At 39.8% G+C, this 24,615-nt stretch overlaps 1 protein-coding gene across 1 annotated transcript; it reads left to right on the top strand.

The window, feature by feature from the left end:
- Positions 1 to 813: 813 nt before the first annotated feature.
- DDX21 (DExD-box helicase 21) lies at positions 814 to 24,615 on the top strand. The gene is made up of 15 exons (XM_061181445.1): positions 814 to 973; positions 2,884 to 3,333; positions 4,485 to 4,560; positions 5,646 to 5,824; positions 7,204 to 7,321; positions 9,636 to 9,821; positions 11,690 to 11,835; positions 12,552 to 12,701; positions 13,080 to 13,241; positions 15,126 to 15,245; positions 16,410 to 16,483; positions 18,218 to 18,377; positions 19,165 to 19,299; positions 21,488 to 21,532; positions 22,109 to 24,615. Exons 1-15 carry the CDS (start codon positions 887 to 889, stop codon positions 22,376 to 22,378), a joined length of 2,358 nt encoding a protein of 785 aa, XP_061037428.1. The 5' UTR covers positions 814 to 886; the 3' UTR covers positions 22,379 to 24,615.

Genomic DNA, 24,615 nt, shown 5'->3' with positions numbered 1-24,615 from the left:
AAACGATTTTATAATGCACTGGCTCCCAATTCTTTGCCTCACTTGTTCTTCACAGAAGGTTTAGCGATATTGTCACACATCGGTCAACGAACCACTTTCCCTCAACCGCTTGAATTAGTATATGTCCAAATTCTGCAGGACTAAGAGACCCTGTATTTTCTAATAGAGGTCTACGTGGTTTGGGGATCCTTTCTACAGGTCCCAAGGCCGGCTTAGGTGCCTCTCCGTGCCTTCAAAACAACTGACGCTCGTCCGTCTCCCACCAGCCCATAAAGCTTATTGAAGACAGGCTTCTGTGGTGAATCCTAACCTTGTTTCTCACACCTGACACAGTGAATGCTCAGGAGATGTGTGCTGAGTGCACGCATGAATGAATGACCAGACCCGCCCGACCTCTAGTTCTCATCCAGGCTTGTGAGTCTGGGTGTCTCCTTTCAAGTGTCGACGTCTCCACAAGATGATCAAGAATACACATCTCGCGAGTCTGCGCGTGAAAGGACCTTACAAACGAGAGCAATCTAATATAAAGCACTGAAGAGGCGCTACTCAAAAGCAACTACAAATCTTCATTTATCAGGCTGGGGCTGGCGAGAACTGGGCAGAGTGTGAACGAGAATAAAGCCAGCCTCTGGGTTTCCTACCCTTCTGTAGGTGCCTTCTAGTCCAGGCGCCTTACTCAGCTAATTCAGTGAGACCAGCCACCTTGAGCAGCAGCGGCTGTGGAGCTACCACGTGCGCCCCCGCCTCTCGGCGGTTTCCGCTTCCGCAGGATGCGCTTTGCTACCGGAAGTGACGGAAGCGGGGTGGGCTAAAGAGAAAGCTGGGCATTCTCTTCTTCTCCACGCGGTAGACGAGAGCGGTCGGTCTCTTCTGCTTGTCCTGAGTGATGCCGGGGAAACTTCTTAGTGAGGCGGATTTGGAGTCGGACACGGCCATGGCGAAAGTGGAGATGCCGCGAAAGCAAAATGAGAAGGTACCGCCGGGGGCCGAGGGACTTGGGGCAAGACAGGACGGGGGGCCGGCCGCTAAGAGGAGGGGCCCGGGCTGGGGGCGCGTGGCGCGCCGCGCGGACCCGGCTCGTCCCGAGACCCGCGTGAGTTTCGGCCAAGGGGCGCCCGGGGGTGGTCGGTGCTCTCCGCGGGCGATGGGCGCGCTGCCCAGAGGTCCGGGCGGATCGGAACTGGAGAGCGGGCCGGGTGTCCCACGTGGTCCCTGAATCTGGGCGTCCCGCACCCGGTGCACAGAGTAGGACCGTCATGGTTAGGCCCCACCTTTTGGTTCAGACTCAGACCTACTGGCTTTCGACTAAACTGGCGAGACCATAAAGGCATCCGCACACGTGGGCGGCGTCCGCGGTGACATTTTTTTTACCCTAGTAGTGGGAGTACAGTTTTCTGGGAAGCGGCCCTTAGACGATAAAGTAGTTCAATTCCTCTTAAGGTTTATTGGTCGTATTTCCCGTGGAAATGTAGACAGGTTGTGGTGATAACTGCACACCATATTTTTTATATAGGCCGCCAGTGTGCGGTAGTTTTAAGTTACCTCGATAGCTGTCTGCCTCCTTGCCGTTACTTCCTTAGATAGAGACTTAACTTGTGACTGAGTCTGTGTTCTGAGATAAGGTCAGTGAGAACGAAGATTGTCCCTGAACTTGTGTTATACGGGACTTAGAATTTTCTTTCCTTGCTGTTTCTGGCAAGGAATATTTTGCTGTTGTAGGAAGCCGAGGTAGCACAGACTTGTCCCCACAGGTGGGGAGGAAGTGGTCTTGGTTTTACCTGCCTTGCATTAGTCAACGTGTTCGGTTGTGAGATGCTGAAATTAGAAGGGACATGCCCAACATACTCCATTGTATTCCAAAGGAGACCACCGGGATTGGAAATCCACTCATTGGTGGAACCAAGGGATGAAAGAATTGAAGTCGTGGGATGGGGTGGACCAGATTGTTTTTCAGATGTCTGAAGGATGGGTCATATGGGAGAGATTATCGTTCATCCATGATTTATTTAAGAGCAGAGGCTAGGCCTGAAGTTTCATGGAGGCAGACTGTAATTAGTAGCTCAATGTAATAGTCCCCATACTTCAGGAATTGGCCTGAGGCTCTGCCACAGAGGTCTTAACAGAGGGTAAAACACGTTTTCAGTAATATTAAGTTTTCAGAAATAAGAAAAATTGGAGAGGGTCAGACATTTCAAGTAGGAGCCGTAATCTGGTTTGGTTTTGAGGTTTCACCCATTCCGTTTTCTTGTAACTTGTGCTCTTTGTTTTTCCCTTTAAATTAGGTACACCATTTTTACACATGGGGTGATAGACTGTGGGTTTTTATAACTTTTTGGTTCATAACATGTCTTTATGTAAATTTATTTGCGTTTGTGAGATTAGCAAGGCAGATATTATGAATTCCTGTCTTACTTGTAGAGGAATTCTAGCAGAGAAAGAAATCTGCTTAACACCATCCATCTGTGGGTATACATGGTCTTATTACTCTACCAGAATTAAGTTAAATTGTTCTTGATCACTTCCTATAGTGTGTGTAGTTTACAATGTGTTGGAGTATCCCATGAGCCACTCCAAGTCCCATGTGAAAAATTGACTTTACAACTTGTTCGACCACCATGAATTGAATAGTTACCAAAAAGCGCGTTCTTTTCCAAGCTAATGAAGTTACTGATATATTCTTCTTTCCACATAGCCAAGAAATGGTATTAAAAAACATACCGTTTGATTTTTGCCTTACTGCAAGATGAAAGTACACATGTTGAAAAATGCCCCCAAATTGTATTCTTCATAATTATGTGATCTTGAATTAACGCAAAATCGATATATTATACAAGTGTATCAATGTTTTGTTCATTGTTTGTATTGTCTTTATTAATTTTTTAGAAAAGTAAAAAAGAGAAGCCAAAATCTAATAAGACTGAAGAGGCAGCAGAAGAAAAGGAAGAAACGATTTCCCCCAAAACTAAAAAGGTTAAAAAGAAAGCAGGGCCTTCTGAGGCTGACATGAGTTCTCCTAAATCCAAAAAGGCAAAAAAGAAAGAGGAGCCATCTCAAGATGACATTATATCTCCTAAAACCAAAAGGGCGAAAAAATCAAAGGAGCCCTGTGAAAAGACAGTTGTTTCTCCTAAAACCAAAAAACTAATAAAAAATGAGGAGCCTTCTGAGGACGACTTGGGTGCGCCTAAGTCCAAGAAGATGAAGAAAGAAAAAGAAATGAATGGAGAAATTGGAGAGAAAAGCCCCAACCTGAAGAATGGATTCCCTCATTCTGGACCTGACTCCGACTCCAAGGAAGCTGCCAGTGAAGAAAGTAACAGTGAGTTAGAGCAGGTAAAGTGGCATTTTAATATGTAGAATGTATCTTTCGATGTTGTTTCAGGTAAATAAGTACGTAATTATTAAACGAATTATTTAATAATGGGAGGAAATTTGATGTGTCAGCACTGCATTGAGCTGCAGGGTGAGACTTCATCTTAAAAACTGCAGTGTTAGAATGCCTCCTTTGCAACTGAGCAGATCTGTTTAAGTTTTGAGAAAGTCTTCTCTCCACACATGGTCTGCTTATTTGAAAGTCAGAAATCAACAGGAGGGATATGGTTATGCAAATATGCTCCAGTTTCCGTCTGAGGGGTTTCACCTAATAAATCATGATTAAGTGGAACCACTGAAAAGGTGCTTGCTTGATTGCATAAGTCTTTTTGTATAGGCCATAAACTAACTTGAGTTGAATAAGATACTTAAATGTCCCTTTGGAAGCTAATACTGCTGTCTTTCAGAAACTCAGTCATCAAAGAAAAATCCTAAATCTAATAAATAATTTTCTCTTTGCTGTAGGTCATGATCAGCATTTTAAAATTTTTCCTGATTATAAAAAATATATACAGCTTTTTTAAAAATCAGATTATGATTGTACTATATGCAATATTGTAGTTTGCCTTTTCCTATCTTGCCTATATTTTTATATAGGCATTTTTCCCACTTTTAAATATTTTAAATGGTTACATAATACATCATATAAATGTTTAGAAATTCACTTAATTATTCCTCTGTTGGGCATTCAGATTGTTTACAATCAAATAGTGCCAATGTGATCATTTTGTCATAAATATTTGTTCCTTACTTTCTATGGATGTATATATGAAAGATGTTGCTATGGGAAGGGGTTAATAACCTGTTCAACAGTGTATTGTTCGTTTGGAATGATTGTGGAAAAGTTCTTAGTCGAGACTGAATCTGCTTTCACTAGCTACACATGGTATATATGTGCTGTATATATTTGCTACAGACTTTTCTTTTGTTAGGGTTTTACATATTACTATGATCTGTTTCCTTTTCAGATCTTGATTTACCTACCAAAGTTTTTGTGTCTTTTTGGTTGATTTAGAAGAGATGTTTTAGAATAGTTTTTCTCAAAAGGCTTTCTGTATTTAGCTTGTAGGGGTAAAGTTATTGATTTCTTTCTGTGGCCCTTTACTTGACAGGAGATAACTGTGGAGCAAAAAGAAGGAGCTTTCTCTAATTTTCCCATATCTGAAGAAACTATTAAACTTCTCAAAGGTAATGTTCTTGGAAATATTGTATAATGTTAGAACATATTATTTGGAAGCACTCCACTGTTTTTGTTGAGATGAACTGGGACATGTTCTTATTGGAGGATGATATATGCAACCATATAATGAAGTAGATCCGTAAATTTGGTATAGGACTAAACTAGTGATGGCCTTTGCTGCCTCTTAGAGTGATTAAAATTTATTCAATACAATATGTATATTCAGAAGTGTGATGACTCATAGTGCTGGTGAAATTAAACAATTGATACCATGTTGGTATTTTTTTTTTTTTTAATTTGTTTTTTAAGATATTTTTTTGGCTGTGTCGGGTCTTCGTTGCTGCGCCCGGGCTTTCTCTAGTTGTGGCGAACGGGGGCTACTCTTCGTTGCGGTGCGCGGGCTTCTCATTGTCGTGGCTTCTCTTGCTGCGGAGCATGGGCTCTAGGTGCACAGGCTTCACTAGTTGTGGCACGTGGGTTCAGTAGTTATGGCTTGCGGGCTCTAGAGTGCAGGCTCAGTAGTTGTGGCTCTCGGGCCTAGTTGCTCCGCGGCATGTGGGATCTTCCCAGGCCAGGGCTCGAACCCGTGTCCCCTGCATTGGCAGGCAGATTCTCAGCCACTGCGCCACCAGGGAAGCCCAGTATTTTCTTTTTTACCTTCTTCCACTTCTTGAGGCATCTCTAGGTTAATGATACCAGCCGGACTCAGAACTCATCTTAGCATAGTGCCTGTGAACCAGGTAGGAAGTCACAGGTGCTCAACTTAGGTGTTTTCTGAATCAGGTGTGGCAGTCAGACAACAAAACACCTGATTTTCAGGCTTATACTGGCCTTTGGATGAGATTTTGTGACAAGGGGCTTAATCTCTTAAGATAATAAGTATTTACTATATTTTGGTGCTTTAAAGTTTATTGATATCTTTTATTCAAGCAGATTCTTGCCAGAATATATTTGAACTTGACTTTGTAGATGTGACCAGAACGTAGAATTCCATAATCCTGCAGGACCAGAAGCGTGGCTATGCTTTCATTCTCCAGTATGGCTTGGACTTTAAGAATTGCAGTGTCAGATAACATGGTTCATTTGTTCACAGCCCGTGGGGTGACCTTCCTGTTTCCTATACAAGCAAAGACGTTTCACCACGTCTATAGTGGGAAGGACTTGATCGCACAGGCACGGACAGGAACTGGGAAGACATTCTCCTTTGCTATCCCTTTGGTTGAGAAACTTCAGGGAGAGCTGCAAGACCGGAAGAGAGGCCGTGCCCCTCAGGTAAATATCTTTAAGCAGTCCTTAGGGGTTCCAAATCTGCACAGGAAGAGTCATTGTTTGAGCATCGTTTACATACCCTATTGTTTTTTATTGGGTTCTCCTTAAGGCCTTTTTCTGGTATTTACTGGAGACCTTTATCTGAAGGTAAACCAGGATAATTCTTTTAAGACTGTCGACCACAAACCTTATATATTTAAACATTGTAATCTGCCCCCATGGTTGTGATCACCTGTATTATTAATGCTCGCATATTTCTTTCAGACTCTTAGATGTCCCTGGGGCTCACAGGTTTGGTCAGGTTTTGCCTAAAATGGAGAAAGCATTTTTAATAGAGATGTCTGAATAGGAGGGGTATCAGAGGTGACGAGGCCAGGCCCTGTGATCAGGATGGTGCTCATTGAGCTCATTTCTGGAGAACCTGGCATTTGACAAACCTTAACCTCACTGAAATGCCTGTGTTGTCACCTTGGCTTTGGGTTCTTTCACCTAACTTCCGGGCCTCATCTCATTTATTGGCTTTCCAGTGTCCATGCTCCCTCCTAATTAATTGATTTGTTTACTGTTGTATTTATCTACAGTTACAACAGCAGTAAACAAACGAATTATTCTAGCACCTGGAATAGTGCCTGGCACATAGTGGATGTTCACTTCAGTAAATATCTGTTGGACGGATATACTAAGTTGTTCTTAAATCATATTTGTTTCATGTTGTTAGCCTATTTGAGGATCTATAGTGGTTGTGTGTTGTGTGTCCTGTTAACTGCTGTAGGATTCAAAGCCCCTCACCATGTTGACCCTGCCTTACTCTTCTGACTTCCATTCTACTTCAGATTCACTGTAGTGCAGAGGTTCAGACTCTAGGTTTTATAGCCTGGCTACCCGAATTTAAATCCAGGCTTGCCTTTTGGTTTTAGAGATCTGTTGTATGTTATTGTAGGTATTATAACACAATTGTACAGTGCATTTGTAGGTAACTTGTGAGAATTAAATAAAAATAATGCGTATTAAGCATTTAGTAGCTCCTGACACATAGTAAAAGCTCAAATATTAGCTGATGTTATCATCAGCAGTATTACTCCTCGCTCAAGTTGTTCTTTTCCTGGAATGCTGTTCCTTAAGTACTAGCAGCTCCATGAAACTTATCCCAATTCCTCCAGCTTGCTGTGTGCAACCATCCTAGAGCACCATAAATTTGAGTACCTATTTCTCTTTTGATTGGTAAGATCACAAGCTTTTCTAGTGGGTAGATTCAGAAACCATATTATATTTACTCTTCTCCCACACCACAGTATATTGCAACGCACATAATAGATGTTTTGAAAATAATTATTAGGATGAGTTGAACCTCCTGGATTCCATTATTAGTTTTTCCTTTTCAGGTACTGGTTCTTACACCCACAAGGGAGTTGGCAAGTCAAGTAAGCAGAGACTTCAGTGATGTCACAAAAAAACTGGCAGTGGCTTGTTTTTATGGTGGAACTCCCTACGGAGGACAAAGTAAGTAAATCCACTGTGAGGGAAGGAAAATGCCATCTACTGTTGGATGCCCTGATTGGATTTCTTCTGACCTTGACATCTGGCTTTACCTACCTGATCTAGTCATTTATGGTGGTTTTCTTTTGTCATTATTGTTTAAAGATGGTCAAGTGCATGGTCCTGCATGATGATGTATCAAATCCTGTATGCGGTTCTTAGGACTTTTATATTATTTATCTGCGTTTATCTAAAGGCTGCAATGGTATTTTACTGAGCCCAAGAGGACAGAGTCCAGGAACTAGAAAGTCAGAATTCAAGGTTATTCTTTTATCTGTCAAGGACCTTGGGTCTCTGCCTCTTTTTACTGTAGACAGGCTTTCTTTTCTCTGGTCCTGAGGGCCAAATCTTGTAGCACCTGCTGTACTATTCCATTACTTCCCAGTTCAAGACCTTGAAGCTTTATTTTGTAGATTAGATATGTAATTTGGGAAGGGATTTAAGCATTTTAAAAGTCTTAGCATTGGACAGATGAATGGGTAAAGAAGATGTGGATATATACAATGGAATATTACTCAGCCATAAAAAAGAATGAATGCCGTTTGCAGCAACATGGATGCAACTAGAGATTATCATACTAAGTGAAGTAAGACAGACAAAGACAAATATCACATGATATCACTTATATATGGAATCTTAAAAAATGATACAAGTGAACTTATTTACAAAACAGAAACAGACTCCCAGACAGAAAACAAACTTATGGTTTCCAAAGGGGAAAGGTAGGGGGGTGAATAAATCAGGAGGTTGGGATTAACGTGTACACACTACTATATATAAAATAGATAATCAACAAGGACCTACTATATAGCACAGGGAACTCTACTCAATACTCTATAATAACCTATATGGGAAAAGAATCTGAAAAAGAATAGATATATGTATCACTGAATCACTTTGCTATACATCTGATACTGAAACAACATTGTAAATCAACTATACTCCAATATAAAATAAAAATTTAAAAATAATATGAAAAGATAAAAATAGTAGTCTTAATATTGGCACACAAGGCTTGTGATTATCTCTTTTCAGCTTTGGTGGAACTAACATAGGCTTTGGCATCAGAACGGCCTGGGTGTGAATCTAAACCCTGCTCACAGACTAACTGTGATTTTTCAGTTCAAGTTGCTTGATTTTTTTGCACTTTAGTTTGTTCATGTATAAAATAGGGTTGCTAAACTCACCCTGCAGTGGTGTTGTGAGGATGAAACTGGGTAAGTAGAGTGCCTAGCAGTAGATCTCTCTCTCTTTTTTTTTTTTATTATAAATAACTTTTATTATAAAAACATGTATATATTATTTAAAAATTTAGCTCATGGTGTGTCAAAGTATTACTTGCTTTATTCTTGCCTTTTCTTATTAAATCCAGTATGTGGTGAATGGGCTATTTCCTTTTTATTCTTAGGTTTTATAATAATATGTAAAGTTACTATTCCATTTGTTCTTTCTGCTCCATATACTACATAGGTCTGGAAACAATTTCTTTTTAACTTTTAACTGATTTCATTTCTTTTTATGGTAAGGAGCGGTAATTAGGTCCCCTGATTTAAATTGTTCTAATTTATACTTAAATTGTAATCCTTATACAAACAAACTCTTTTTTTTTTTTTTTCTCACAACTCACACACACACACACACTGTATATTATTTTTACAAGAGATAAATAAACTGACACCAAGCATTGTAAATGGATGACCACAACAAAAGCAACAATGATTGCAATTACCAAAAATGAAACACACTCATACTATGTCATAATATTGACATTCAGTCCAGTAATCCTCCCTAGCAGATTTCTTGACTGCAGTAGCAACCCAATAGAAAGTTGTATCATTACCATCTCATCCTAGTTATATTGAACTCCATTTTTCTGAACATCTCGGTACCTTCTTGGAATTTTTGCCCTTCTATCTTGTCATTCTCCCTATACCTGCTTACCTTATAGAAAGTTCCCATTTCTTTTAAGATTCTTATTTTCACTTTGTGAAATCTTGATACCTTCCTCCAGCAAAGGAAATCAATTCTTTCCTGGTGCTACCATCCCCCACTGGTGCATTTTTCTGTTTTGTTATGTAATACACTGGACTGTCACTTCTTACATGTTTCCCCAGTAGGTCAAGGAGTGCCTCGAGCGTCTTTATCTTCAGTAGTTAACATATTACCTTGTACTTGTAGTTAATAAATATTTCAGAATAAAAATATATCTAATTTGGTATCCCAGATTAATAAAAGGAATTAAAAATCCAGCATATTTTATCATTGGTGTTCTTTATAGTTGAACGCATGCGGAATGGGATTGATATCCTGGTTGGGACACCAGGTCGTATCAAAGACCACCTGCAGAACGGCAAGCTAGATCTCACCAAACTTAAGCATGTTGTCCTGGATGAAGTTGACCAGATGTTGGACATGGGCTTTGCTGATCAAGTGGAAGAGATTTTATGTGTGGCATACAAGAAAGGTAAACTCCACATTCAAGAACTGGTATAAGGGATTGGAGGCAGGGTGGTGATTAACTATCTCCTGAAAGTTAAATGAAGCCTTAGGAAGTTCGCAGGTGGCTTATTTTATTCAGGAAAACTTAAATTAAAAAAAATTTCCGGGACTTCCCTGGTGGTCCAGTGGTTAAGACTGCACTTCCAATGCAGGGGACATGGGTTTGATCACTGGTCGGGGAACTAAGATCCCATATGCCGCTCAGCGCAGCCAAAAAAAAATTTGTTTTCCTATCAACTGCATATAATTACAATAGGGAAAATAAAAGAAACCAGGTTAGTATACTTTGCTTTTGGTTTATTTCTTCCTGATTTGTGCTATTGTGTGTATGTGTGTGTGTTAACTGTAATCTTACTGTGCATATAAAACTCTGAACTGTTTGTGCCATGATTTAATCCATCTACATATTTTAAGTTTTACATAATATAAATCTGCTTGCAGACATTTTTATGTAGACAGCTTTCTTCAAACATCAGTATTTGGGGGCTTCCCTGTTGGTGCAGTGGTTAAGAATCCACCTGCCAATGCAGGGGACACAGATTCGAGCCCTGGCTCGGGAAGAGCCCATATGCTGTGGAGCAACTAAGCCCGTGCGCCACAACTACTGATCCTGCGCTCTAGAGCTCGCGTGCCACAACTACTGAAGCCCACGCACCTAGAGCCTGTGTTCCGCAACAAGAGAAGCCACTGCAATGAGAAGCCGCGCAGCAGAGAAGAGTAGCCCCTGCTCGCTGCAACCAGAGGAAGCCCACACACAGCAACGAAGACCCAAAGCAGCCAAAAATAAAAATAAAAAATAAATTCATAAAAAAACAAAAGAAAAATCAGTATTTGGCATCAGTTCTTAAGGATAGATTTCCAGAATTGAAATTACTGAATAGTTCATGTTCTTCAACATACTTTGTCAGTTTGCTGTCCAGAAGGGTTCTGTCAGTTACGCTGCCATTTGAAATATATGAAAATGCAATGGTATTCTAAGAGCAAACTAAAAAAAAATTGGGGTTGGGGAGCTATTTTTAGTACCTGACCTCAAAGGATGAATAGACTAGAATTCTAACCTTAAAGTGTTGAGGAAATGCTAGGGAGTATAGATGAGTATAAAATCTGTTCTGGTGTTTATTATAGATTATTTATTTAGTGATTTAAATTGGTTACTGGGCTTGATTAATTGTTTTCTACTTAGTAGGTCTCATTAAAAAGGACAGATTTCCCTCATGGTTCATATAGGCCAATGGTTAGAAAGCAAAACAACTTGGGAAAGTACTCTGGGTATTTCAAGGATCCTTTACATAAATTATTTAGGCAGCATTTCTTTGCCCATTGGGTACCTCCGTGTCTTGCTTTTTTTTTTAAATTTTATTTATTTATTTTTGGCTGTGTTGGGTCTTCGTTGCTGTGTGTGGGCTTTCTCTAGTTATGGCGAGCGGGGGCTACTCATTGTGGTGCGTGGCTTCTCATTGCAGTGGCTTCTCTTGTAGAGCACGGGCTCTAGGCACGCAGGCTTCAGTAGTTGTGACATGCGGGCTCAGTAGTTGTGGCTCGTGGGCTCTAGAGCACAGGCTCAGTAGTTGTGGCGCACGGGCTTAGTTGCTCCACGGCATGTGGGATCTTCCCGGACCAGGGATCTGACCCATGTCCCCTGCATTGGCAGGCGGATTCTTAACCACTGCGCCACCAGGGAAGCCCATGTCTTGCATTTTTGTGTCCTCGATGCCTCGCTTGGCCTCAAGTGTTTTCTGTAGAATGCTGATGGACCCTGGAAGAATTGGGTGAGGTGAAATACTGTGTAGGCTTGTTTGACTTACTCATACTGACATTTTTTTCCCTGCAAAGATTCAGAAGACAATCCCCAAACATTGCTTTTTTCTGCAACTTGCCCTCATTGGGTTTATAATGTTGCTAAGAAATACATGAAATCTACATATGAACAAGTGGACCTGATTGGTAAAAAGACCCAGAAAACGGCAATAACTGTAGAGGTAAATGATTCATTCAGTTGCTGGCATTAGTAATAAATTGTATATAATTTTTTTTACCTGTCGGATAGTGTTAAGACTGGCAAGAACAAACTTCTTTTCCAAATACTAAATCCATGTGAAAAGCCATGTGAAGTTATATTTCTGTTTGAGTTGTATATGGTGTCTGTGTTTTCTAAATTTCATCATCTGGTAGCCTGATTGCAGAATCTTTTGAAACCTAAATCTGTCTGAATTAGTAAGCAGAGTGACGACATTACATCTAGAGTTTATACACTAGAGGGCAGCAGAGAATCCTAGTGTTTATGTTGAAGCTGTTTTTATCTTAGGGTCTGGTACCTAGATGAATTCGTTGCACCCAAGGAATAGACCTGTACGGAAACTGACTACTGACTGCATTTTTAAGTGGATGAAAGGACAAAACACAGAGGCTTTTCTCCTGTCAGTTATTTGGTTTCCTGTAGCAATCTAGGGAATGGTATTTCTTTTCCTACATTACCTGTATTAGGTCAGAAAATGGATAAAGAAGCCAGATGCTCTTTGGAGAAAGGGGAAGGGCTCTCTTCTTTAGTTGTTTAGTTTTTTCCTCTAAACAGTGGTGGCAGAACTTTGCTCTAGTCAGGCTTAAACAATTGCTTCTAGTATCATTAGGGTTGAGCAGGTGAGTTTAGATTCCAGCTAGGCTTTACTAAATAATCTTTTTTTCCTTCTTTCCTAAGCATCTGGCTGTCAAGTGCCACTGGACTCAAAGGGCAGCAGTTATTGGGGACGTGATCCGAGTGTACAGTGGTTACCAAGGGCGCACTATCATCTTCTGTGAAACCAAGAAAGAAGCCCAGGAGTTGTCACAGAATGTGTCCATAAGGCAGGTTGGTCCTTCCCCTCTCTTCCCTTTTAGGGAGAAAGCATCTTTCAATTAATAGAGTATACATCTTAGCGCTCATCCGATCTGCCCATCTCATCTCACAGATGAAGAAAAGGTAGCTTAAACCCAACGTTACCCTGACAAAGTAGGTTTGATCACTCATATTTGGTGTTCTTTATCTTGTAAGTATAGTTGGATACAGTTGATTTCATGACCAAGGGTTGGAAATTTAAGCCTTGTCCGTGTAAGGCATGTTTTCCCCTTTGTATTATTTTCAGCAGAAGTGTCACCAAAATATGAATGTCTTTATAGGCCTAATTGGTGATTTTAAAAGTACCTGTATTGTAGGATCTGGTATTAAATGAGCTTATTTCTTTGGCAGGATGCCCAGTCATTACATGGAGACATTCCACAGAAGCAAAGGGAAATCACCCTGAAGGGTTTTAGAAATGGTGATTTTGGAGTTTTGGTTGCAACCAATGTCGCTGCACGTGGGTTAGACATCCCCGAGGTTGATCTGGTTGTACAGAGTTCTCCACCAAAGGTAAGTGTTTTACACTTAGATTTTACTTTGTTGTTTCTTTTGGGTGCTAAAACAAATTGGAGGTTACATCTCTTCCTTTCCCGTGATTAGTAATAGCTTTCTCTTGGGTGTTATGTTGCTAAGGGTGATTTTAAAATGAACCTCCTGGGGCTTTCCTGGTGGCACAGCGGTTGAAAGTCCGCCTGCCAATGCAGGAGACGGGTTTGAGCCCTGGTCCGGGAGGATCCCATGTGCCAGGAACAACTGGGCCCGTGCGCCACAACTGCTGAGCCTGTGCTCTGGAGCCCGTGAGCCACAACTGCTGAAGCCCGTACGCCTGGAGCCCATGCTGTGCAACAAGAGAAGCCACAGCAGTAAGCCTGCACGCCACAGTGAAGAGTAGCCCCCGCTTGCCGCGACTAGAGAAAAGCCCGCGCAGCAACGAAGACCAATCACAGCCAAAAATTAAATGAATAAATAAATAAAATAAAATAAAATAAAATAAATAAAATGAACCTCCTCAGAACTGACAGTTGAGGGGAAGTGCGGTGAATGGCCGGAGGTTGGCAAGATAGTTTCTGGTCAGAGGGAGTCCTGAAAGGCTGCATGGGTGGGGGTAGTGCAATTTTGAACTGGACTTTGAAGATAGGTAAGACTTAGATGGGGTGGTGGTAGGGTAGATAAACTTGTGAGCTAGAGGACAGAGAAGGGAGAAAAGGTCTGTAGTTAACAGCCTCTGTAGTTAAGACTGCTTGGGTCTGTATATGATGGGAACTGCCCAAAGAGGGCCCTGAAGCATAGTTTATATGGTGTGGACAATGCTTCACTTACATATAAGTTAGTCTGAAGGAACTTGTTCCCGTCACTTCAAGCGTGAATACCCCATTACCCCCAAATTTGGCAAATCCCTCAGGATTAATGTTGTTCACGGTGATGGAAAAATACATTACTGCGAAGCCACTGTTTCTTGTAAAGGAAGTCCCGTACGTGTGTGCCATCAACTTGTTTAAATAGCCTGTGTACCTGTGCTGTCCAGTATGGTGGCCACAGCCACATGGGGCTGTTCAGCACTTGAAAGGCAGCTCGTCTGAATTGATGTGTGTGCTGTAAGTATAAAATATACAGTGGAGTTTTAAAAATTTCAAACTTTATTATGCACAGTGGATTTTGAAGACTTACAGAAAAAGAACGTGTAATATTTCATTGATAACTTGTTTTGTAGAGGTAGCATACTGAAATGATAAACTTTTGGATATATTGGGTTAAATAATAATAAAATTAACTTTTTAAAACTTTTTAATGTGATTACTAGAAAGTTGACTATTAAAATTACATATATGGTTCTGTTGGACAGCACTATTTAGATAATGCTTTTTGCAGATTTACCCACAGGATAGGGACCACTCTTCTAGAGGTTTTAAAAATTTTTTTATAGTTCTTTAATTAATTAATTTTTATTTTTGGCTGCGTTGGGTCTTCGTTGCTGCACACAGGCTTTTCTCTAGTTGTGGCGAGCGGGGGCTACTCTTCCTTGTGGTGCGCAGGCTGCTCATTGCAGTGGCTTCTCTTGTTGCGGAGCACAGGCTCTAGGCGCATGGGCTTCAGTAGTTGTGGCTCGTGGGCTCTAGAGCGCAGGCTCAGTAGTTGTGGCGCACGGGCTTAGTTGCTCCGCGGCATGTGGGATCTTCCTGGACCAGGGCTCGAACCCGTGTCCCCTGCATTGGTAGGTAGATTCTTAACCACTGCGCCACCAGGGAAGTCCCTACAGTTCTTTAATTTAAATTGAAGTGCTTGGGAGCCTCACCCAGCCCTGGTCTATAACCACCACACTTGCCTCTGCCTAGGCTGCTCAGGTCTATGTCTCTCTTTGTTGTTCACTGTCACTGACGAATTTCACTTCAATAGGATGTGGAGTCCTACATTCATCGTTCTGGGCGAACAGGCAGAGCCGGAAGGACTGGGATTTGCATCTGCTTTTATCAGCACAAGGAAGAGTATCAGTTAGCCCAGGTGGAGCAGAAAGCGGTAAACCTGTTTTCTAAGCCTTCACTCGGCAAACGTTGAGTTTTAAAGTCAGTCTTCGGTCTCTTTATTCAGTTTTTATTAACTTGAAATTATTTTTATTTCTAGCACATGGCCATGACTGAAAGCTTGTTGTTAGATATGTGTTTTATATTTTGTCCTATGATATACAGCCCATTTTAAATACTTTGCATTTGAAAGCAGTGGTTTTGTCTTCATATTTATAATGACAAGAGGTCTTTTTTATGTTTGAGAGGCGGTTTGCAGACAGTTTTCAGATATACTGTGAACGCACCAGAAATACTTAAGTGTAGACCTAGGGGGTTATAGGAATTGCTTGAAAACCAAGAAGATGAGAATATGTTAAAAGGATAAATTTTTAAATGGGAAAGAAGACATTGATTTTCTTTACAGAAGAATTTTGTAAGGGAATTCTTATGCTGGTACTTCCTCTGGGAGGTGGAGCTTAATCTCCCCGCTTCACCGTCAGTGGACGGTACTTAGTGACTTGCTTACAAAGAGCGGAGTAGGGTCATGGGGGAGGACTTTCCAGGGCAGAAAGCAGGTGAACACTACCTGGCCAGGTGATCATGGTCAACATCAGGGATAAGCAGGTGCCCCTGATATGATGTAATGAAACCAGTCATCTTCCCCCCAAATCCATAACCGCAGTCTAAGGATGTAAAAAACTGATGTTCACAAATTGAGGGGCATTCTACAGAATACCTGACCAGCACACCTTAAAACCATCAAGGTCTTGAAAACCAAGGAAAGACAAATTACCACAGATTAGACTAAGAAGACATGTTGACTAAATGTAATGTGGTGTCCTGGGTCGAATATCCATAGGAAAAGGATATTAGTAGAAAAACTAGTGAAATTCTAATGAACTCTGGAGTTCAGTTAATAGTAATGTAGCAATGTTGGTTTCTTAGCTATGACAAATGTACCAAAGTAATAACAAAGTAATAGGTGCAGGTAGACAAGAACTCTGTGCTATCTTTGCAACTTTTCTATAAATTTAAAACCTTTCTAAGATAAAAAGTTTATCTTTTAAGTATGTAACAAATATGTTTGGTAAATATTAAAAAATTGGGGGAATACTAATCTCAATGGAAACAATTGATGGCCTCGTTGTACGTTAAGTTATGGTTCATTTTCTTATAGGGAATTAAATTTAAGCGAATAGGTGTTCCTTCTGCAACAGAGATAATAAAAGCTTCTAGCAAAGATGCCATCAGGTATGTTCCCTACCACTGCTATGGTCTGTTTTAGTGCTTGCTCTATTTATTACATGTTTTTGTGCAATAATGAGATTTAGCCTTTTAAAATTTGTTTTATTTATTCATTGTTTTAAAAATTGATAACCTGCTTGTTAAAAAAATAGGCTGTGCTTAGAAAACAAAAACTCTTGTTTCTACTCATTCCTACCCAATCCTGTTCACCAGAGGAAACCACTATTAATAGTTTGGTCTGTCTTGGGCATTTTAAGTAACTGTACCTTACATATCGTGTAGGAAAAAGTTATGGTAAATGTCTAGATGGTGAGGATTAGATTAAGAGTGTCATTGGAGGTGCTACTGGCATGGGGGCAAGAAAATTATTTTGTGCAATTGTCCTACAAGTTGAAGAATATTTAATTATTTTTTATTGAATTATAGTTGATTTACAATATTGTATTAGTTTCAGGTATATAGCAAAGTGATTCAGTTTTTTTTGTGTGTGTGTATAATTTTGCAGATTTCTTTTCCATTACAGGTTATTACAAGACATTGAACATAGTTCCCTGTGCCATATAGCAAATCTTTGTTGTTTATTTTATGTATAGTAGTATGTATCTGTTAATTCCATACTCCTAATTTATTCTTTCTACCCCTCACTCCCCACCCCCAGCCTTCACCTTTGGTAACCATGTTTGTTTTCTATGTCTGTGAGTCTATTTCTGTTTTGTAAATAGGTTCATTTGCATTACTTTTTAGATTCCACATATAAGTGATATATGATATTTGTCTTTGTGTGGCTTAATTTGTATGATAATCTCTGGGTCTATTCACGTTGCTGCAAATGGCAATATTTCATTCTTTTTTATGGCTGAGTAAAATTCCATTTATGTATGTACCACATCTTTATCCAGTCATCTGTTGCTGGACACTTAGGTTGTTTCCATGTCTTGGCTATTGTGAATAGTGCTGCTATGAACATTAGGGTGCATGTATCTTTTTGAATTAGAGTTTTCTCCAGATATATGCCCAGCAGTGGGAACTATCATATGGTACTTCTATTTTTAGTTTTTTAAGGAACCTTTGTACTGTTTTCCACAGTGGCTGTACCAGTTTACATTCCCACGAACAGTGTTGTAGGAGGGTTCCCTTTTCTCCACACCCTCTCCAGCATTTATTGTTTATAGACTTTTTGATGATGGCCCTTCTGACCACTGTGAGGTGATACCTCATTGTAGTTTTGATTTGCATTTCTCTAGTAATTGGCAGTGTTGAGCATTTGTTCATGTGCCTGTTGGCCATGCATATGCCTTCTGTGGAGAAGTGTCTATTTAGGTCTTCTGCCCATTTTTTTGATTTGCAAGGATATTTAGCTGTTTAGCATCCCTGGTTGTGCAGTGTATTCCTGGGAGGTGAGTGACGTTGGTATTATGAAAACCAAAAAGGTTCCGACTGTTTTCCAAATGTTTCCAGGTGGTGAGCTACATCCCCTGCTTCAGAACCAGAGTCTGAGCAACATTTTTAGAGTGCTTTCCACAATTACTATTATAAATATGTGAGATGCTTATTTAAAAAATAGACAGGGAGGGTTCATGATCAAAAGAAATGCTAAGTATTATACACTGCATCAAAATGATGTTAGACATGCAAGATTTGGTTTCAAAGATATTGATTTATCTTGAGATGATGTTGTCTTGAAAATGAAATCTGTCCACTTCTTTCGTTTCTCCTAATAAATATATTCTCAAACCACAGGCTTTTGGATTCTGTGCCTCCCACTGCGATTGGTCACTTCAAGCAGTCAGCCGAGAAGCTGATCGAGGAGAAGGGAGCCGTGGAAGCCCTGGCAGCAGCCCTGGCCCATATTTCAGGTGCCACGTCAGTCGACCAGCGCTCCTTGATCAACTCAGATGTGGTAAGGGTCCTTGTCAAAGTCCTGACACTTTATAATTTAGAGTTTGAGCAGGATTCAAAAGTGTTCCGTTGAAACTTCCCAGTTGTTTTAACTTTTTCATGAAGGTTGAGATATATATATAAAAACACAAATCCGTAGGGACAGAAAGTAGGTTAGTGGTTGCAGTGTCTCCTTAGAGGAGGGAATGGCAGTGACTGCTAACGGGGATGTGGGTTTTTGTGTTTGGGGCGGTGTGGATAATGACATGTTCTGGAATTTAAGATAGTGGTGATGATTGCAAATCTTGTCAATATACTAAAAACCCCTGAATTGTATACATTAAAATGGCAAATTTTTGGTATGTGAATTATATGTCAAGTTTTTTCATCCTAAAAAAACCCAATCATGTGGACACATAAGTTCATATATGATACATTTAGCCAGCATACCTAGAAACTTAAGAAGGTGGTGCTTTTCTTTTTTTTTTTTTAAGTTGAAATTTTTGAGATAATTGTAGGTTCACATGCAGTTTTAAGAGTTAATACAGAGAGATTCCTTGTACACTTTGCCGGTTTCCCCCAGTGGTGACATTTTGCAGAAGTGTACTATCACAGTCTGGATACCAACACTAGCACAGTCCACCAATCTTACTCAGAGTTCCCCAGTTTTACTTGTACTAAAATGGTGGGGTGGGAGGGGTATGCTTTTAGGAAGAGCTTTCCCATAAATATTTCAGAAACATGAGGACAAATGCTTATCACTTATGTTTGTTTCTGAGACTTGAATTTTGTTCCCCTTTCTTCCATAGGGCTTTGTGACCATGATCTTGCAGTGCTCAATTGAAATGCCAAATATTAGTTATGCTTGGAAAGAACTTAAAGAGCAACTGGGTGAGGATATTGATTCCAAAGTGAAGGGAATGGTCTTTCTCAAAGGAAAGCAGGTAAGGCTGGGGCTTCTTCTGTGACCTCGCCTTGGTTCATTAGCTTCATGCTGGCAATAAAACATTGTTCGGTAGCTTCTCCCTGTTCTATGGGGATGCTGCACGTTTGCACTGTATATATAGTCTTCTCTGGGCATTGTCATCCATGACCCTCAGTTGCCGCTTAGTCATTGACCGCTACCCTCTGTGTATCTGTAACCTGAACCATCTGCATGAAGTGCCAGACATGGAGATCCAGCTGCTTCCCTGACATCTCCACCCAGATCGGGTTTATTAAGCACCTTAATACAAACTTATTCAAAATTGAATTCAAAATTTAAAATCTTGCCTTCCAAACCTGGTGTTCTTTCTTCTGACTCCTGCTCTCAGTTAATGGCATAGACTAGCACAGCAATTCTCAAACATTTTGGTCTTAGGACCTCTTTACATTCTTAACAAATGTTGGGGACACCAAAAAGCTTTTGTTTAGATGGGTTATATCTATTGATATTTAGGGTATTAGAAATTAAGACTGAAATTCTAATAAAGCGTAAGAATATCATTTTCTGTTAGTCATCAGAGCAATATCACGGGTAATGTAGTGTCTGGTAAACTCCTCTCTACCCTTAAAGAGAGTGAAAAGGACAGAACATTTTAGTATTATAAAAATATTTTTGACTTTGTGGAACCCCCCCTCCCCAAAAAAATCTCAGGGTTCCAGGGGTGCATGGACTATACTTGGAGAACTACTGGCTTGTGAACCGTATCAGGTTTATCTTCAGCTCATTGCTTGTCTGACCATGTTGTTCACCTCCTTAAGCAACTCCACATAACCTATGGGATAAAGTCCCAACTTTCACATGGAGCTGGCTTCTGTCCTCCTGACCAACTTCATCTCTGTCTCCTCACCACCAGTGCCTTCCACTCCCAACAGTGCCCAAGTACATCTTGCTTTCTTTCATCCTTATGCTCAATCCACTGTTTCTATAGTATTTCTTATCTCCATGGTATCCTTTATGACTTGGTCTTAAGTCTTTTTTTTTTTTAACATCTTTATTGGAGTATTATTGCTTTACAATGGTGTGTTAGTTTCTGCTTTATAACAAAGTGAATCAGTTATACGTACGGTCTTAAGTCTTTTTGAAGCTTCCTCTGGCCGAATGGCAGAGTTGGGGGCACCTCTACATATAATTCACAGTTCTTAAGGCATAGCTTTATTCATGTAAGTTTTGCCTTGCTGTGCTTGCTTACTGACTGAGAGCCTCAGGAACACTGTGGCTGAGTCAAGGGCCAAAACTGTTTTCTAGACGTCTCTGTACTGCAATGAGTGCCTGGTATTGAGTACTTAGTAAATATGTGAATGAAGATTCCCACGAATGGCATCAGTACCTGATGCTACCTGTGGTTATAATTGGGTAAATTGTTGGGTGGAAGGGATGTTCCTCAAAATGTTGAAATTAAAGACAGCCAGGGGAGAGGAGTGCCTGTGTCAGTTGCCGGGGGAGTTTGATTATTTTGTGGATGCCAAGAAACAGGATTTTTTTTTTTTTTTTGTCTGCACCCCGCAACTTGCAGGATCTTAGTTCCCCAACCAGATATTGAGGACTGTTATTGGAGATGATGGCACTGCTTGTTATCAAAGCTAGTGTCCTGTAAAGTATTTAATTTTTAAACTCTTTTCATAGGAGGCTGAATTATAAACATAGAAAACAATATAAGATCATTTATTTTTCTGCTTTTAGTTAGGTCATCCTTACTAGTTCAGTCTTTCTGATGGAAGGCAGTGTATTTTAATGTTTTTAGACCATAGGTTTTATTTAAGAGCCATACTGACCAGACTTTTAAAAGCTGCTCTTACCAGCTGTGGGGCCTTAGACAAGTGAGTTAGCCTCTCCAAGCCTCTGTTTCCTCAGCTATAAAATGTAGCTAATAGCTCCATGAGGATTAGCACAGTGTGAAAGCCAAGAATGATCTCTAGTCAGTTCTAAGTAGTTTTGAGTCCTTTTTTTTAATATCCCTGGCTTTTTATTATTGTGCTTTGGGTAGGTATTATGTGTTGGGGCTTGGTCTAAAGTTTATCTAAAATGGATACCTGGTTTGTTTGGGTTGTTTTTTTTACATAATACCTGGTCTTTTGGAGTATCATTTAAGGTGCATTTTATAATTCTTGTCAAAGTGTGGATTAACTGGCATTTGTTTTGATTTCTAGGGTGTTTGCTTTGATATCCCTACTGCATCAGTAACAGAAGTACAGGTATTCTTTTCTCTTAGATTTTGAAGTTAACATATCTAAACGGTAAAATATTTATTATTTAAAATGTAGAATAATAGAAAGGGAAACAATAGCTCTAGTCCCTTTACTAAAAATAATTAAGAATTATATTTTAGTATTTTTTTTCTCCTACCCTATTTATACTAATATTTTTCTTATTCAGCCTGCCTGTTTTCCTTTTTTCCTTTCTACAGCGTTGTGAACAATATCCAGCTTTTTTCACAAACCCCGTATATGTTACATGGGGTTTATATAGACATTTTTAATTGCTATATCTTTATTCCGTACTGCTGTGAGAAATGTGTTTGCAAGTGGTATATTTATATGTTTTACTACCTGACAGCTGTGGATACCCTGTAGTAATTGAATTGAATAAATGATGAGGGTATGTCTCATAGTGAAACTTATTTTATTTTTGACCAGTGATCTTTTAAGCACTTAGGTTACCAGTCAAGTTTTTCTTTAGAAAAAAGGAAAAAATGTTATCTTTCTCATGCCTTTTTAAACCGAATTCAGTAAAAATCAAAGCAGGTAAAAACGAAACCATCTCTCAAACAGGAAAAATGGCACGATTCACGGCGCTGGCAGCTTTCTGTGGCCACAGAGCAACCAGAGCTAGAAGGACCGCGGGAAGGATATCGAAGCTTCAGGGGACAGCGGGAAGGAAACAGAAGCTTCAGGGGACAGCGGGAAGGCAATCGAGGTCTCAGGGGACAGCGGGAAAGAAATAGAAGCTTCAGAGGACAGCGATCAGGAGGTGGCAACAAAAGTAACAGATTCCAAAACAAAGGCCAGAAGCGGAGTTTTAGTAAAGCATTCGGACAGTAATTTGAAGTAGAGGATTTATGTGGCAAAAACAGAACTGTGTTCGGCAACAGGAAACTGAACATTATTTTTCATACAAAGTTAAAAGCACATTGTATTTCCTTCCTGACCACTTGCCCAGTCCCCATCTCTTCCAGAGAGACAAGCTTCATCTAAATTATTTCATCTGATCATTGTCATTTATAACTTTGTTGCTACTTCTGTATGGGGTATTCCTTTGGAAAAGGTGTGTGAATTCATTACATATTCTAATGCAGTGTCTATAGATTATAAGATAAAATCAAGCATGTATCTGCTGATACTTGTGAAGTTGACCTGTCTTTATACTTAGAGGTGTCTCTTCATAGTGTCCTTCCTAAATACCATGGGGAACGCAACAGTTTCTGGAGAAGCACTTTGAGCACTCAAGGCTTTGTTCTCTAATTGGTATTCCTCAGCCGCTTGCCTAACATTTACTCCTGTGGTCCTATAATGTATCTTCTGAGAATTAACACTGAGCAATGTTTTGAAGCAAGATTCAAACTCAGCTGGGATGTAACACAGTTTATGCCAGCATAAGCTCTAGGTTTGGAGGTGGTGATACATTTGATAGGAGATAGTATATAGATTAGCCATTGTTATGTATATTTTGGTACATTATTAGCTTTTCAATATAAGGTGATTCATGCTTCAGTGAATTCTTCACAGATTTTTTAAAAATATATATGTACATATAGAAGTATTTTACTAGAAAGCAAGTATCCTTAAGGAATTCCAAGTGTATTGCATGGCCCAGTAACTTTCTTCATAAGTGAGGAGACGGGATAAATGGTGCTTGATGATAACATACTCCACTTCCTGTTGGAAGATTAACATTGTTTACCAAGGAGGAACTAAAGGAGTAGGGGGCAGAGATTTGCATGGCTGAAGAGTCAAAAAAAACCCACTGAAAATATATTCCACATACAAGATGGAAACATGTATTGAGAGCAAAGAAAAGAACAAGCGAAGGTGTGGGATAAAGCATTCTTTTAATGGTGAAAAATTAATGGGTCATTAATGTTTCTAGAGTTTAACTTTTAACGGGCAAGCTGGGAATTTTAGGTAGAATGATCCAATTTAGTTTCTCAAGGCCTAGTTCCTATAGCCACGTATAGGATCTCTTTCTTTTTGTTAGACTGCTACTCTGTTGATAGGTTGCAGCTACCTAGAGACTTCCTTTTAAGACAAACTCTATATGGTTATTCTTAAGTTGTTACTTTGAGGCAACTGAAGAACTTAATATAGCCCCTGGCCCGATATTGCTCTGAGGTCTCGAGTATTATATCTCTGGGAAACCTTGTGCAGGAGCTTACGAGTAACATTGCCTTCTTGCCTTAATTCCTAGAAATTCTGTATTGGGAATCTCAGGAAATAAACTATGACAGGAGGAGTTCAAATACATGGCCTGTCTTGTTTTCATTTAATTATGTTGAACAACTGAAATATTTCTAGGCACTGGTTTCTCTGGCTGGGTCTTTATATCCAACTGCTTCTTAGTCACCTTTGCAGTAAGGGGCTCAGATAGCCAACTCAACTCCTTGATTCCTGAGGCAACATCCTTTTTCTATTTGGACTTCATTTCTGTCCTTGCATCCTGACTGGATGTTTCTCTGTTCTCAAATTCTCTTGGCTTTTATTCCTTGATCCACTTGACAATTTTATCGCTTGACCTCCTCGTGGTTTCCCAGCAAACCAGAGGGAGTCAAGGAGAGGTAGGTATTTGATGACCAACAACTCGTGCCTTGTGGATCATGTTTTATTAGATTCTGGTTTTGCTGAGATACTGAGCATACTTAAATAACAACCAAAACATTTATTTGGGTAAGAATGGGTTACTTTATCAAGTAGATTAAAAGGACAGTATACCTGTCCTTTAGGAAGAAATAATCAGGCATAAATCAAGAGTAAGGGGGAAGATTAATGGGAATTTCACTTTACACAACTTAGGACAACATGGCTGTTTCAGTAAATGAAGCTAAAGTTTCTCCTGGATCGCAGAATTCAAACCATATTTATAAATGTATAATTCAGCTACTGTACGGTTTAAATGGGCTTGTGTTAGCCTGGGATATGTTAGCATTTTTACTATTTTCTACAGAGAATATTTTCCAATTTATGTATCAAGCAACTCAATGAACTTTTAAAATACCAATTTTTATGTTGGAACTATCTGTGCAGCAGTTTCTTTACAGTTATACATAAAGTGTTTTACTGTAAAA

Source organism: Eubalaena glacialis, chromosome 1 (genome assembly GCF_028564815.1).
Source record: "Eubalaena glacialis isolate mEubGla1 chromosome 1, mEubGla1.1.hap2.+ XY, whole genome shotgun sequence".
NCBI classification, from domain to species: domain Eukaryota; kingdom Metazoa; phylum Chordata; class Mammalia; order Artiodactyla; family Balaenidae; genus Eubalaena; species Eubalaena glacialis.
The sequence above is the reverse complement of the archived record's forward strand: the minus strand, read 5'-3'. Positions and strand labels throughout refer to the sequence as shown.

Coding starts and splice junctions, on each gene's coding strand:
- DDX21 (XM_061181445.1), top strand. CDS start 887: ATGCCGGGGAAACTTCTTAGTGAGGCGGATTTGGAGTCGGACACGGCC. Junction 3,334..4,484: donor GTAACAGTGAGTTAGAGCAG/GTAAAGTGGCAT, acceptor TTTACTTGACAG/GAGATAACTGTGGAGCAAAA. Junction 19,300..21,487: donor TCTTTCTCAAAGGAAAGCAG/GTAAGGCTGGGG, acceptor TTTGATTTCTAG/GGTGTTTGCTTTGATATCCC.